Source organism: Acomys minous (genome assembly GCF_964271855.1).
Source record: "Acomys minous genome assembly, chromosome: 13".
NCBI classification, from domain to species: domain Eukaryota; kingdom Metazoa; phylum Chordata; class Mammalia; order Rodentia; family Muridae; genus Acomys; species Acomys minous.
In genome coordinates, this window is record NC_140495.1 from 992814 (window position 1) to 1006747 (window position 13934).

General features: G+C 50.9%; 1 protein-coding gene across 2 annotated transcripts in view; it reads right to left on the minus strand.

Annotated features, from left to right (window-relative positions):
• Positions 1 to 5374: 5374 nt before the first annotated feature.
• Positions 5375 to 13934, minus strand: part of LARS2 (leucyl-tRNA synthetase 2, mitochondrial) — a 106211-nt gene continuing 97651 nt past the window's right edge. For both annotated transcript variants that reach the window (XM_084752338.1, XM_084752339.1), the window contains 2 exons: positions 9819 to 9946; positions 5375 to 7173 (listed from right to left, as the gene is read on the minus strand). In XM_084752338.1, coding sequence (XP_084608464.1) covers positions 6994 to 7173; positions 9819 to 9946 — 308 coding nt within the window. In that variant the 3' untranslated portion in view covers positions 5375 to 6993. The remainder of the gene's footprint in view (positions 7174 to 9818; positions 9947 to 13934) is intronic.

Genomic DNA, 13934 nt, shown 5'->3' on the forward strand with positions numbered 1-13934 from the left:
TGAGGTCCTCCTGTCCTGTGCAGGGCTGGGGTCCTCCTGTCCTGTGCAGGGCTGGGGTCCTCCTATCCTGTGCAGGGCTGGGGTCCTCCTGTCCTGTGCAGGGCTGGGGTCCTCCTGTCCTGTGCAGGGCTGGGGTCCTCCTATCCTGTGCAGGGCTGGGGTCCTCCTGTCCTGTGCAGGGCTGGGGTCCTCCTGTCCTGTGCAGGGCTGGGGTCCTCCTATCCTGTGCAGGGCTGGGGTCCTCCTGTCCTGTGCAGGGCTGGGGTCCTCCTGTCCTGTGCAGGGCTGGGGTCCTCCTGTCCTGTGCAGGGCTGGGGTCCTCCTGTCCTGTGCAGGGCTGGGGTCCTCCTGTCCTGTGCAGGGCTGGGGTCCTCCTGTCCTGTGCAGGGCTGGGGTCCTCCTGTCCTGTGCAGGGCTGGGGTCCTCCTGTCCTGTGCAGGGGTGGGGTCCTCCTGTCCTGTGCAGGGCTGGGGTCCTCCTGTCCTGTGCAGGGCTGGGGTCCTCCTGTCCTGTGCAGGGCTGGGGTCCTCTTCTCCTGTGCAGGGCTGGGGTCCTCCTCTCCTGTGCAGGGCTGAGGTCTTGCTCTTCAGTGCAGCACTGCTGCTAGGAGCAGCTGCCTAGCTCCATGCCACTGGCTGACCTCTTATGACTGAACTCTTGCCAAGAGTGAGTAGGCAAAAGGGGCATGTGCCAGTTGAGATCTGGTTCTCAATCTCCCCTGGCTTTCCACCTCCCCACTTCTCTGTGAGCCACTCTGATATCTTCAGGTTTTGCAGATGGTAGCTGCTAGGACCCCACACCCTGCAGCAGGCTGGAATCTGTGGGGCACTTGGACTGTGCCACCGGGGAAATTGGAATGGAGCTAGCTCAATCTTGAGACCCGCAGGAGTAGGGATGGCTCCCTCCCTGTTCTGTGCCTGCATGTCCCAGACATGTAGTCCTGGGACACCCCCCTCCCATAGTTCTCAAGGTGGTCAGGTAGCCTGGCACCTGGAATTCTTCTCCATGCAAATGGAGCATCCCCAGCACCTCAGCCCAAGTGAGTCATGTACAGTCGCCCCGAAAGCCTCTACCAACTTCCCCAAGGTTTACGCAGCCCTCATTCCTCCCACCACAGAGAGCTGCTGTACCACTAGGAGAGCTGTGATGCTAACAGTGCTGTAACACTCCAAGGGCTGTTTCGGAGAAGGCTTTCTCCCTCCAGGGACTCACCACTGGGCTGGGATCCTCAAACCCACCCACTTGGCTAAGCTCTGTTCCTTCCTGTCCAGTGCCTGCACTGTCTGGTGCCTCAACGCTCTAAAGAGAAGTTAAATGGACCCCAGCCTGACAGGAATTCATGGACTGGAGCCCCTCACCCCATTCCCAGCACTTGCTGTGTAGGACACTGATGGTGTGTGTGTGTGTGTGTGTGTGTGTGTGTGTGTCCTCAGAGCCCAGAGGATGGCATTGGAACCTTTGGAACTGAAGTTACAAGTAGCTGTGAGTTACTTGACATGAGTGCTAGGAATCACAGACAGGTCCACTGCAAGCAGCAAGCTCTTCTAACCAGAGCCATCTCTCTAGGCCACAGATGTCAACATTTTAAATCTGAGGATGACCAGCAGTGGAGGCACGAGCAGAGCGCTAGGTGTTAGTGCAGCTAAGAAGTCACAAGTCCTAACGCAGTAAATGCTCAGAGGCGAGCTGATGGTTGTATTTAAAGACTAACAGAAAACAAGCTATTTCCTGGAAACAGCTATTTCCTGACATTGAAGTTGACCACTAATGGTGTGGACACTGGTCATACTTGATGCTCTCAGTGTTCAGCTCAGCCTGTTTGTGACTTTACTGTGGTGGGGAGTTCTGCCCAATGCACTTGATAAAATCCCTCTGGCCTTTTCTAGTGGAAAAGACTTGCCTTTACCCTCAAGAAGTGACGTCGCCGGTGTAGCCTGCCTCCTCTTTCCAGTGCAGTGGCACCAACATTTCTCATCTGCAACCCGCCCTTCTCAATATGCCTGTCAAAGGGCATTCCTTTCTTAGGATCCAGTCCCCTGATTCTGGGGGGCCAGGGGATGCCTTAGGAACCCCAGATAGCTCTTCAATGTCTGTGGAAAGGGTGCCCTAGGGAAACTCTAGAAACACTGCTAGCAGGCCCCACCCAACTTTTCAGCTTCCCCTTCCAAGCCAAGCCAGGTGACTTCCTGCTGTCTGAGTCCTGGTGACAGAGCTCAGGGGAAACTGACTGTCTGCCGGGGGTAACGACTCCTCAGACTGGGGAGTCTCAGGTTCAAGTGTGCCAAGTTAGGTTGTCTATCACAGTCACAGGTCCTGGGGTAGCTCAGGAACCTGAGAGACTCTAGGCATCAGGCCTGCCTTGGAAAATGCAGAAGCTACAGGGCAGCCTCCAATAAAACAGTGGAGCAAGTTGGGGCCATGGCTCTGCCATCTTCTCTGTATGATCTTGAACAAGGCCCTGTATGTGGTACAGTGGAGCCTGGCACACAGGCCACAGCGACAGACAGACATCCCTACTGTTGCCATCAGCAGGGCTCACAGCCCACAGCATCTTGACACTAAGGGATGACTGAGTTAGCTGTGCTCTTCCAGAGGCCAAACAAAAACTGGAATTGAGCTGAGAGTGTGGGGCCAGGGAGGCAGGTCATGGGTGTTGAGGCCGCCCTTGTCCCTAGGGCCTTGTTACGTTTCCTCCTACTTTTCTTCTCCAAGGATGCAGCCGAGGGAAGTCACTGGCCTCAGACTTGGATCTGAGGCCTTTGCCTTAGGCCTGTCCTGCCCTCGGTTGTCCTGTCAGGGTCATCCCCACCCACTACACTCCACAAGGACAAGCTACTAGACCATTGTGGACCAGCTCAGATTCCATTTTACAAACGTGTCAGCCTGGATAGACGCCTTTGGCCTCCCAAGAAGCAAGGAGCCGCTCCCTGCTTGCTCCTCTCACTGGCCTTCCAGGAGCTCCAGGGCGTGACTGACCCCCACTCAGCATACACGCTTCTGCAGAGGGCCCTACAAGTGGGACATTTGTGCAGTGGAGAGTTTGAGACCGCGCACCATCCTGTTGCGGTCTCAAGCTGGTGGCAACATATGGAAACATGTCTCGACACGGGCTAAGGGCGTTCTGTCTGATCTCACTTACAATGCTGACTGCTAGCAGATGGGCAGGAGGGCCTTACTCATGACAGAAACAGGAGTGCCTTCTACAGCATCCCAAAGCTAGGCCACAAGAAGCCCCTTCCCTACAGCATCCCAAGGCTAGCCCACAAAAGCCCCCTCCCTATTCAGACCTAGTACCTAGGCTGATCCTGACTTCAAGTGCTGCTGTGACTCTTTGGATTCAGTTCCACACACAAGAAGGAACATTCTCGAGCCGGGCGTGGTGGCGCTCGCCTTTAATCCCAGCACTCGGGAGGCAGAGGTAGGCGGATCGCTGTGAGTTCGAGGCCAGCCTGGTCTACAAAGTGAGTCCAGGACGGCCAAGGCTACACAGAGAGACCCTGTCTCGAAAAACCAAAAAAAAAAAAAAAAAAAAAAAAAAAAAAGAAGGAACATTCTCTAACTGTACCCACATTCCCAGAAGGCAGGACACCTGACCCAGAAGACAAAGTCACGCAAGGTGCCAGGCTCCTAATTCATGTGCATCTTCACAATATCATACTGTTATTTTCCCTCATTCACTCAATAGCCCAGGAGGCTTTAGACATAACGTTTTCCTGCTTAGGATTAAAAGTATGCACCACCACACTGGGCTGACATTTTCTCTATTACTGAAATACTTGATTGAAAAAAAGAAAGAAAGAAAGAAAAAGGAAATAAAAGAAAATGCAAAAATCATAAACAGAAGGAAAGACCCTCTTCATGTGATTGGCAGAGCTAGAGAGACGGCTCAGTAGTTAGAAGAACTTGCTGTTCCTATGGAGGACTGAGGGTCACGGCGTAGCTCACAGCCTCCTCTCTCTCTAGTTCCAAGGGGTCCAACGTACTCTTCTGGCTCCTGCGGCCACCTGCATGCACATGGTATACATGCGGACAAGCTGGCACGCGCGCATACACAAACACACGCACACACACGTAAATAAGTGTTAAACCATGGTCATGCTTCTCTGACACCCAGTGCTCAGGAGGCTGAAGCGGGAATATCAGCTTGGCTGTCCAGTGAGGCTGACCAGAGCAAAGGGTTAGCGTCACATTGCCGGGGTAGCTTGTTTTTAGTTATGAGACTATTCCCACGTCACAATCTTAGAAACTGTTGTGGGTTGGCTGCCTTTCCTCCACCGACGGGATGCTCCCGTTTGTAATGATCTGTTCTCTGAAGGAGTGTATTCTGGCTGGGAAGAGGAATGCCTGGGCAGTTTACCACCGCACTTACTGTTTGGTTCTTGGAGTCAGTTTCATTTTCTTTGGCAGATGTCCACTCTGACACGATCCATTTTGGGCACAATTTTCCTCGCAACAAATTCTCTTCATCCACTTCCCCAACACAAATAACCTTCATCCACTGGAGCCTGAATCTCCCAGGAGCTAGCAACAACCTTCACCCTAGCCCTACAGAACCAGGCCCAGCCTTGCCAACCATCAGCCCAGCAGAGTAGGCACCACTGCTCTGGTTTCCCAGACCTGGAGACTGGCATCTTGTCATGTTGTCACACTTCAGTCAAGGCGGGCATTTAGGTGAAGGCCTGGCAACACTGCAGGGGAGCACTGAGAAGCCAGATGTGAGTTTACACCCTGCCGCTTCCACACATTAGTGTTGAACACCGGGCAAATTACTGAGCCTCCAAGCCTGGGTTTCTTCATATTCATGAAAATAATTCCTAGCCTCCAGGGTTTGGGTGGGAATGAACCCAGATAATGAGTTTCTGACTCAGATCACACCCCACCCCACGCACTCACCCACAGGGAGCAATCTTCTGTCCGGTTGTTTTTCTTATCTACTGTCTCCTAGGAAGTGAGTACTAGTGAGCTTGTGCTTCAAGTTTCATCCTCTGGGAGAGAATGCTCTCCAACGCCCGGTGTGTCATCCCAGCAGCCTACAGACTTTACTGGTCCACTGCCTAGGGCAGACAACGCCCAACCAAGACATCCTACCCTTAGCTCGTCAAGGCCAATGAGCTCATTCCAGGAGAACATGAAGCAGCAAAAAAAAAAAAAAAAAAAAAAAAAAAAAAAAAAAAAAGCCCCCACCTCACCTCCACGTGTTTCCTGTGTGTCATGGGACTGTCATCTGTGTCAGCTTGGGGAATCTCAAAACACCTCCAGAGCTGTGGCCTGCCTTCCCTTCTGGCCCACTCTCTCCCAACCCTACTTCCTCAGGGTACTGGGCCACACTCATCCCAGGGAAGATGAAAATGAAGGATGAAGGACTAGGTAGAAATTATGGTTCATAACATTTATGAGCACAGTGGTTTTCAAAGAGGATCAATGGTAGAGTTTCTTTGAGACAGAGTCTCGCGTTGCCAAGGATGGCTTTAAACTCGTGATCCTCACACGTCAGCCTCTTACATTTGGGATTACAAGTGTATACTACCAGTTTCTTTTCTTTTCTTTTTTTTTGTTTTTTTGTTTTTCACACAGGGTTTTGTTACACACAGGGTTTCTCTGTGTAGCCTTGGCTGTCCTGGACCCGCTTTGTAGACCAGGCTGGCCTCGAACTCACAGCGATCCACCTGCCTCTGCCTCCCGAGTGTACTACCAGTTTCTTTGGCAGAGTTACTTTGCTTTTCTTGTGTTGGGGATAGAACCTAGGTCCTCGCAATGCTAGGCTCATACTCTTACCACTGGGCCACATCCTCAGCGGCCTCACTTGTAAACATACAAAATCCTGTACGACAGCTCCGATCAAGTTGGCATCTCTAGGCATGGAGCCCTGTGCATGAGCCTCCCTTGCTCGTGGGCCAACATGAGCACTGTCTGAATGGAGTGTGGGTTCAGGGTGATGGACCACAGGTGCTCCTGTGTGGTGGCAGGGCCAGGGCCTGTGATGTGCAGGATGTTGGTCTGCTCTCAATCAACCCTTACTGGAATAAACGGCTGTTCTAAGATCACAGCTATGTCTCAAAGTGATAGATGTTTATGACGCTAAAAGGCATCCGAATGAGAGGAAGTCACATGACAGCCACCTCTGGGTGACATCGGGTTACAGATACAGAGCTTGAGTGTCCTGAGATTGCTGGTTTCTTCTCCCCGCCCCTCAACTAAGTATTAAGCCCTTGCTCGGGCCATGTCTGTGAGAGTATTTTACCAATGACCCACATAAAGTCAGCTCTGTCGAACTTGCTGGTGGTCTGGGCCACGCCTGCTACAGTGGTGTCACTATCGGGGGCCCGTGTGAGCCATTTGGGCTGTAACGGGGCTCTCGGGGCTTAGCAGCTCCGAACATGCTTCCACTGAGCACACTGCACGCTGAAGCAGAGGTGCAGCCCTGTTCAGGCTCAGAAGTGGAAGCCGATCCCAGAGCAGCATCAGACTCAAGACCAGGCAGGACTGGACGAGACCGGTGTGACACAGTTGGAGGGTGCTGGAGACACGCAGAACAGTCTCTAGAGATGCCAGTTCCACAGTGGACAGTTTTACCTACCCTATAAGCCAGAGCCCAGCCGGCACCATCCACACATGTAGTCACTGTGCGGCCCTGAGCCTGAGTGGCCCCTTTAGCTCCCGTGACTCCTGAGAAGTCCCTGAGCCTCGCTGAGACAGCACCACAGTAGGTGCAGAAGCTCCTGGCCGCCTGCCCGCCTGCCTGCTTGTCTCCCTCTTGTGCCCACCCAGCAGCAACTCTGGTGGCCTCGCACCCTGAGTGGGAGTGGAGGGATAGGGCAACTGAGTGAATCTGCTCCTCATTCCTCGCTGCCCACATCCATTTTCACCTAGTCCAGGCCTCAGCACACGGGCCCTGCTGGCTCCAACTGGTCCTGGCACAAAGGCCAATGTCCCTGATGCATTAACATGGCTTCCCTTGATCTCGGCAGAGAAGACGGGTCCTCGAAGTCCTGGTCACTCCTGCACCAGAAAATTGATGAGGGCAGTTCTCGGGGAGAGGAAGGCCTTCTTGATGCTTCTCCCCTGCAGCAGCCTGGTGCCCAGCTCACTCTGGAGAACGAACTCATAGACTCGGTCCTGGTCCCGGGCAACATGTTGGGGCACAGAGATCTGGCCACAGGCCTTGTTGTTGACCTGAGGAGAGAAAGGACAGAGAGAATAAGGAGAGCCCGCAGGGAGGCAGCTGCGAGGGCACTCAGACTCCTGAGCAAAGTATCTGTTCTAAACACGGGCTCCTGTGGTCCAGGTTTGGCACAGGAACAATGGGGCAGCCATGCTGGGCAGCTTTCAGGAGATTGGCTATTTCTCAGCCTCCAGGGTGGATGTCCGCCCTTTCCACAATACATTTCCCTTTTGTTTATTCTTTTGTGCTTTTCTGTCTCTTTGGACTTTAAGCTCCATGAAGATAGGACCCCTGTTGTCCCACTGGATTTTCGCTTTTGTTGAGACTTATTGTGCAGTCCTGGCTAGCATCAACCTTACAGTGGTCTTCCTGCCTCAGATTCTCAAGTGCTGAGCTGACAGAGTCAACCACTGTGCCTGGCCTGGAGTCAGGACAGGACACGGGGAAGCTCGGTCACTTTTTTCAGTTGTTTCCTTCCCTGAAAATGGCGCAGCCCGCTGTAGAATAAGACAAGGACAATCACATTTGGATGTGAGCGACCTCGTTCCCACCCCACCTGCCACCCAGAGGGTCAGGTAAAAGCCTATCCTGGTCTCGTCACCTTCTGAACATGAGCCATTGACAGATAATCCCTAGAAATGTGTAAAGGGAGCCTTCGGGGATCTAGTTTTTGCATAGAAGGTTTAAGGGAAAAACAAAAAATAATAAACTACTCTTCCTGGGCCTGGTGCCACAGGTCTGTATTTCCATATATCTTGGGGGCTGAGGCAAGAGGATCAAAGTTCTGGGCCAGCCTGGGCTAAAGATCAAGCTCAAGGTCAGTTTGGACAACTTACTGAGACCCCGTCTTAAGGTAAACAGTAAGAAGGCTGGGAATGCAGCTTAGCAGGGTACTACTTGCACTACACTCGAGGTTCAACCTCAGAAGCTAAAAACAAAGCAAAACAAACATTTGAACCTTGAACATGGCATGATGGCACACGCCTTTAATGCCAGCACTCAGGAGGCAGAGGCAGAAAGATCTCCATGAGTTGGAGGCCAGCCTGGTCTACAGAGCAGATTCCAGGACAGTCAGGGCTACACAGAGAAACTTTGTCTTAAAAGACAACAAGCAAACAAACAAAAATTGAACCTTTAACTCCTCCTCACTCCCCCGTATTATTACTCTTATATATTAAAAATGGTACAGTTTACCAAAACAAACAAGTGGGAAGAAAAGAGTTTTATGTAGCTTTACTGAAATGTGTTTGACATGGGCTGGAGAGATGGCTCACAGGTTAAGGGCACTGACTGCTTTTCTCAGAGGTCCTGAGTTCAATTCCCAGCAACCACATGGTGGCTCACAGCCATCTATAACGTGATCTGATGCCCTCTTCTGGCCTGCAAGTGTACGTGCAGGCAGAGCACTATATACACAGTAATAAATAAATAAATCTTAAAAAAAAAAAAAGAAATGTGTTTGACAGAAGCATTAAATTAAAAAAAAATGTCCTTCATGTGAGTGGGTAGTTTGCTTGCATGTATTATCTGTGTACCACACGCATGCTCGGTGCCAGTGGAGGCCAGAAGAGGATGCCAGAGCCCCTGGAGCTATAGTTACAGATAGTTGTGAGCCACCATGTGGGTGCTGGGTACCAAGCTCAGGTCCTCTAGAAGAATATCCAGTGCTCTTAACCACTGAGACAGCTCTCCAGCCCCAAAGAGGCATTCTTTACTGTCTTCTTCTATGTGTCTCCCCACTGTGCACCCCTAAAGGTACCCAGGTACCCCTGAATGCAGCTGACGACCCTGGAGACATTAAGGCAGGCTGGGCTGGTGTTACCCTCTCCAGCCCTCCAAGGCATGAAGAAACGAAGTCTTGGGTTCTCTGTAAACTCAGTTATGTTATGTAAATATGTTCTTGTTTTAATCCCAAGTGTGGAATTTTAGTTTGGGTTAATTTTGTCCACAGCTGATAACTGTCTTGTGTGGGGCTTTGTGTGGCATGGAGAGGGGCGTGGTCTGGGGCTGTGAGGAAGATAAATAGGAGAGCACAGAGAGAGCGGGTGTAGCTTGCAGTGGTGGCAAGAGGCTTGTAGCAGTTGAGGGAGACCAGAGACTGTTGTGGCAGACAGAGAGAAACGTTTCAACTCAGAAGAAGAGACTGCTTGCTGTGTTTGCTGTTGACAGAGATTGGTGTTGCCTCAAAAGAACCCGTTGACCCTAAACAGCCTGGAGAAGTAAAGGGGTCTGTGCCCCCCTCTCCCCACTAACATTCTTTCTCATATCCAGGGTTGGTGGAAGGGAGGTAGAGGCATCAATACCCAAAATAAAATAAAGATTAAAAAATAAGGGTCAGGGGCTGGAGAGATGGCTCAGTGGTTAAGAGCGCTGCCTGCTCTTCCAGAGGTCCTGAGTTCAATTTCCAGCAACTACATGGTGGCTCACAACCATCTATAATGAGCTCTGATGCCCTCTTCTGCAGATAAAGCACTAATATGCAACAAACAAACAAACAAATAAATCGTAAAAAAAAAAATAAGGGTCAACAAACTCAGGCCTCTGTGTTGTGGGCTTGGTCACGAGAAAGGGCTGGCTGGGGGCTGGGTTGATCACTGGTAGGAGAGCAGCAGTCTGTACACCACAGTCTGGCCCTGTGGCTGTGGGTGGCACTTACCAGAACAGCCATCTGCACCATGTCAGGCTGCTGAAGGAACTCTGAGTCCACAGTGGGCCAGGCCTGAAGCATCACACCAGCATCCCAGGCATAATGGTCACAGAGCTTGCTTGGTACCAGTGCGAGGCCTGCAACACCAAGGCACAGAAGGTCAGGCCATTCTGAACACGCAGGGGTGTTAATGACAGGGTCCAAGGCTCTGCCCTTGCGTAGAGCCTTTTGAGGAGGCTAGCGATGCCATGGATGCCTTTTTCCATGAAGCTGAAGACTGGCACTCTGAGTAGTTCTGGTGCCTTTTACTTTGTTGGATTCTTCCAATATCAAGGATTTCTTGTAAATGTTAAAACTTCTTCCTATCTGACACTCTTATGACTGTATAGCTGACCAATGGGCCTGAGGACCAAGGGGCGTACTGGTGTAGTGAGAAGAGCTGACCTCTTCCCACAGCTGGGCTGTGATCCCAGGTTTCAAGCAGTGTGCAGAGATGTGAGGATGGACGGACGGACATGGTGCTCTGAAGTGAGTAGAAAGCAAGACTGCCGATGTCCTGGGTTGCCCCTTTGCTGGCAAAGGAAGGAATGCCTTCCTGAGAACCAGCCCCACGTGCAGCTGTCCTCACAGCTTCTCCTGCCATGAGTAACCGTGGTCTGAAAATCATGTCCCAGCTCTTTGTACATAGAGTGCACTGGACAGAAGGATGCTCTCAGCCCCTGGGAACCTGGCACTCTCACCCTACTACACATCTGTGCCTCAATGGCTCGCACTCATGAATGGGCCCGTGGTTCGTGGTGGGCCTTGAGAAAGGGGTAAGGTATAAACCCTTTCCAGTGTTCCCCCCTAGACTGCTGGGGCTTCTCTTTCCTTTTAGAGCTAGGAATTGAACCCAGAGCCTCAAGCATGCTAAGTACAGGCTGAGATAACTTGCTGGTTTTTTAAATGTTCTCGTCTGCTTAGTAAGTGGAAGCAGAGCACCTAAGACTGCTCATCCCATTGGATCTGCTGTGTCAGAAGTAGCACTTCCTGTCCAGAAAAGAGATGATTTGGGAGTTGGCTCACTGGACACTGCAGGCTACCACTGAGCTACACTAACAGCTCTTTCATAACTTGAAAAGATATTTAAATATAAAGTTTTTCCATACTGCGAAACCAGTTCAATAATTTTCTTCTGGTTTCTTTGAAAGTTTTCCCCATTTAACTTTCAAATTTAGTAGTGATTCATTTTGTCTATAAGAAAATTATCTTCAAAAAACACAAGTAAACTTTCCAAACCCAGTTTGCTGCACAAAGCTTCCTTTCCCCATTGACTTGTGGCTTTTCCTTCAAAGTATTACTATGCTGGGATTGCTTTGGGGCCAGAGATTCCAAGTGCGTGTGTGCAAGGAGCAGAGACCTTGAGCCACAGTTGAATCAACACAAACAAGTCACTGACTTAGAAAACAAAATGCAGGGACACAGCTCGTTGAGAATGTTTTTAGCATGAACATTATCCTGGGTCTGACACCAGCAATTGCAAACACACACAAAAAACAAACAAGTGTGCACACATGTGCACACACATACAGGATCGTGCGCACACACTACATGTGTTAATCATGGCTGGCTTACGCCCACCACCAGCTCCCCTTCTTCTCACAGCCTGAAACTAACAGCCCTTAGGTAGAGTCAGGGTTACTCAGGCCACTGAGTAGTGTGATGCATTTTATTCCACTAGCCTCCGCCTTGGCTCCTGTGCTGGTGCCATATTCATTCGCTGCAGCTTTTAAAGTTTTCCTATCTGATACCCAGTTACTGGGAGGGAAGTGAAGGCTCCTCAGGGCCTGAGCACAAGACCTGACCTCCTCCTGGTGCCCAGCTGGTCCTGGCCTGAGCTGTTGCACTTCTCAGTGAGCTTACTGGCCTTTTGGCAAATGCAGAAAAGATTCCAGCTTCTTCCTTCTCTAAAAGTGAGGTGGAGGTCACAGAAAGCAGACAATCATTTCTGTATTTGCTGAGCTGGTAGTGGCTTGTCCTGTGACCCAGATGTATTGGGAAGGTTTCCAAAACCTCTGTATGGAAGTCATACAGGATGCCTAGGAGATGAAAGGACCTTGGGTGAAAACATTCTGCACAGAAGCGACTATAAACTCCACTGAAAAAACAAGGAAGCTCAGACTTCCTGGAGTAATCAGGATGCTTATTTATAGGTATGGGCCTAGCCAGGCTTTCCCTGGATGGTGGGCGAGGCTTGGCTGCAGGGGTGGAGCCTAGTACCCTGAATATGTGCAGGTTCTGCCACTTTGCTCTATTAAGTGAAAATAACCAACATGCTCATGGCAAATACAAAGGTGGCCAAGGCGACAGGTCACATGGGGCTGGATTGAATGCAGGAGGTAAGTGACAACTCTGGCATGCAGGACTGTCATGCAGGGCAAGCTGCACCCCTTGCATCCCCACTTCCTGCAGAAGACAAAAACACACCCCCAACTCCCGGCCTGAGCACAGGCTGCCAGGCTGGCTTGGTGGCCCGCGGTGAATGCTGGGGGTCAGGAGTGGAGGGCAGAGTTTCTGTGCATGGCAGTCCTCTCTGGGGGCACAGTTTCTGTGCATGTCAGTCATCTCTGGGGGCAGAGTTTCTGTGCATGGCAGTCCTCTCTGGGGGCAGAGTTTCTGTGCATGGCAGTCCTCTCCTGGGGGCAGAGTTTCTGTGCATGTCAGTCATCTCTGGGGGCAGAGTTTCTGTGCATGTCAGTCATCTCTGGGGGCAGAGTTTCTGTGCATGGCAGTCATCTCTGGGGGCAGAGTTTCTGTGCATGGCAGTCCTCTCCTGGGGGCAGAGTTTCTGTGCATGGCAGTCCTCTCCTGGGGGCAGAGTTTCTGTGCATGGCAGTCCTCTCCTGGGGGCAGAGTTTCTGTGCATGGCAGTCATCTCTGGGGGCATTTTGGGCCTGTGTCTGCCCTCATCCTCCATCCTTGTGTATGCTCGCTGATCCCACTGCATAGGCCTGGTCTGTGCTGATGCTGCTTGTAGCAGCCCTGGCAATTCCAAGAAAATGAACAGGAAGCAAGGCCATTCCACACTGACCTTTCCCAGAGAAATGAATTTGCTCAAGTGCTTTTGAAATAACAACATCCACACGGCATAACTACACCATCAGAAGGGGGGTCTGGCTCGGTGTGGAGCATGGGCTTGGCATGAAGGAAGCTGGTCTCAATTTCTAACACCAGAAACTAACAGCAAACAAACCCGTCAGTGCATCCGGCTGTAAGTCCTTTGTGGGTTCTTCTTTCTTCCCTCTTCTTCACCCCTTTTGTTCTACCCTTCCAACCCCCCAACACTAGATCAGAGAGAAAAAAGGACAAAGAGGGAAGGAAAGAGATCCCTGAATAAAGTCAGGGGTCAGAAAGGGGGCAACCGTTAGACTGCTTCCTGCTGTTTAGGGGTGTTGAGCTCCTTGGGGCAAGTTTGATCTTCAGAATTAGCATATCTAATTTCTTGTTTCTTCTTTGCGCACAATAACGACTTAACAAACGCTGATCAACAGCAACCAACCAGAAATACCACCCCCACCACCCCCTTCAGGGCCTAGCATTCATATACCCTCTAAAAAGTCCCCAGAATTCCAAAGGTCATACAATCGCAAAAACTATCTGCAGCAGGCAAAATCACGTCCCTGCTGGAACACGAGGCAAATCTTAGTCAGCTGCTGCAAAACAGCCCCATATCCCCACACCTGGAGTTAAGGTGAAAGTAAATTCTTATAATATTTCTGTGCTTTTAAAGAAACAAAAATTGCAAAACTCTCATTACAGATCAGAGAGCCTGGTGGGATGGAGATTCTGTTTAGATGATCATTTGGAAGTAACTTTGAACACCAAAACAGATAAAATCTTAACTTAGCTCATGCGTTCACGGTGAAGACAAGTTAGGAAGGAGTGGGCAGGAGTGCTTGTCAAGCAAGCTTGCTGCTCTGAGTGTGGATGCCAGGGCCCATGGAAGGCCACAGCCGACTAAGCACCTATGGTCCACGAGAGCAGCTATGGAGAGACAGAAGGTGGAGACAGGAGCATCTGTATCAGCTCTTGGGCCAGCTAGTCTGGCTTACACATGGTTAACAATGTCTCAAAACAAGTAGAAGC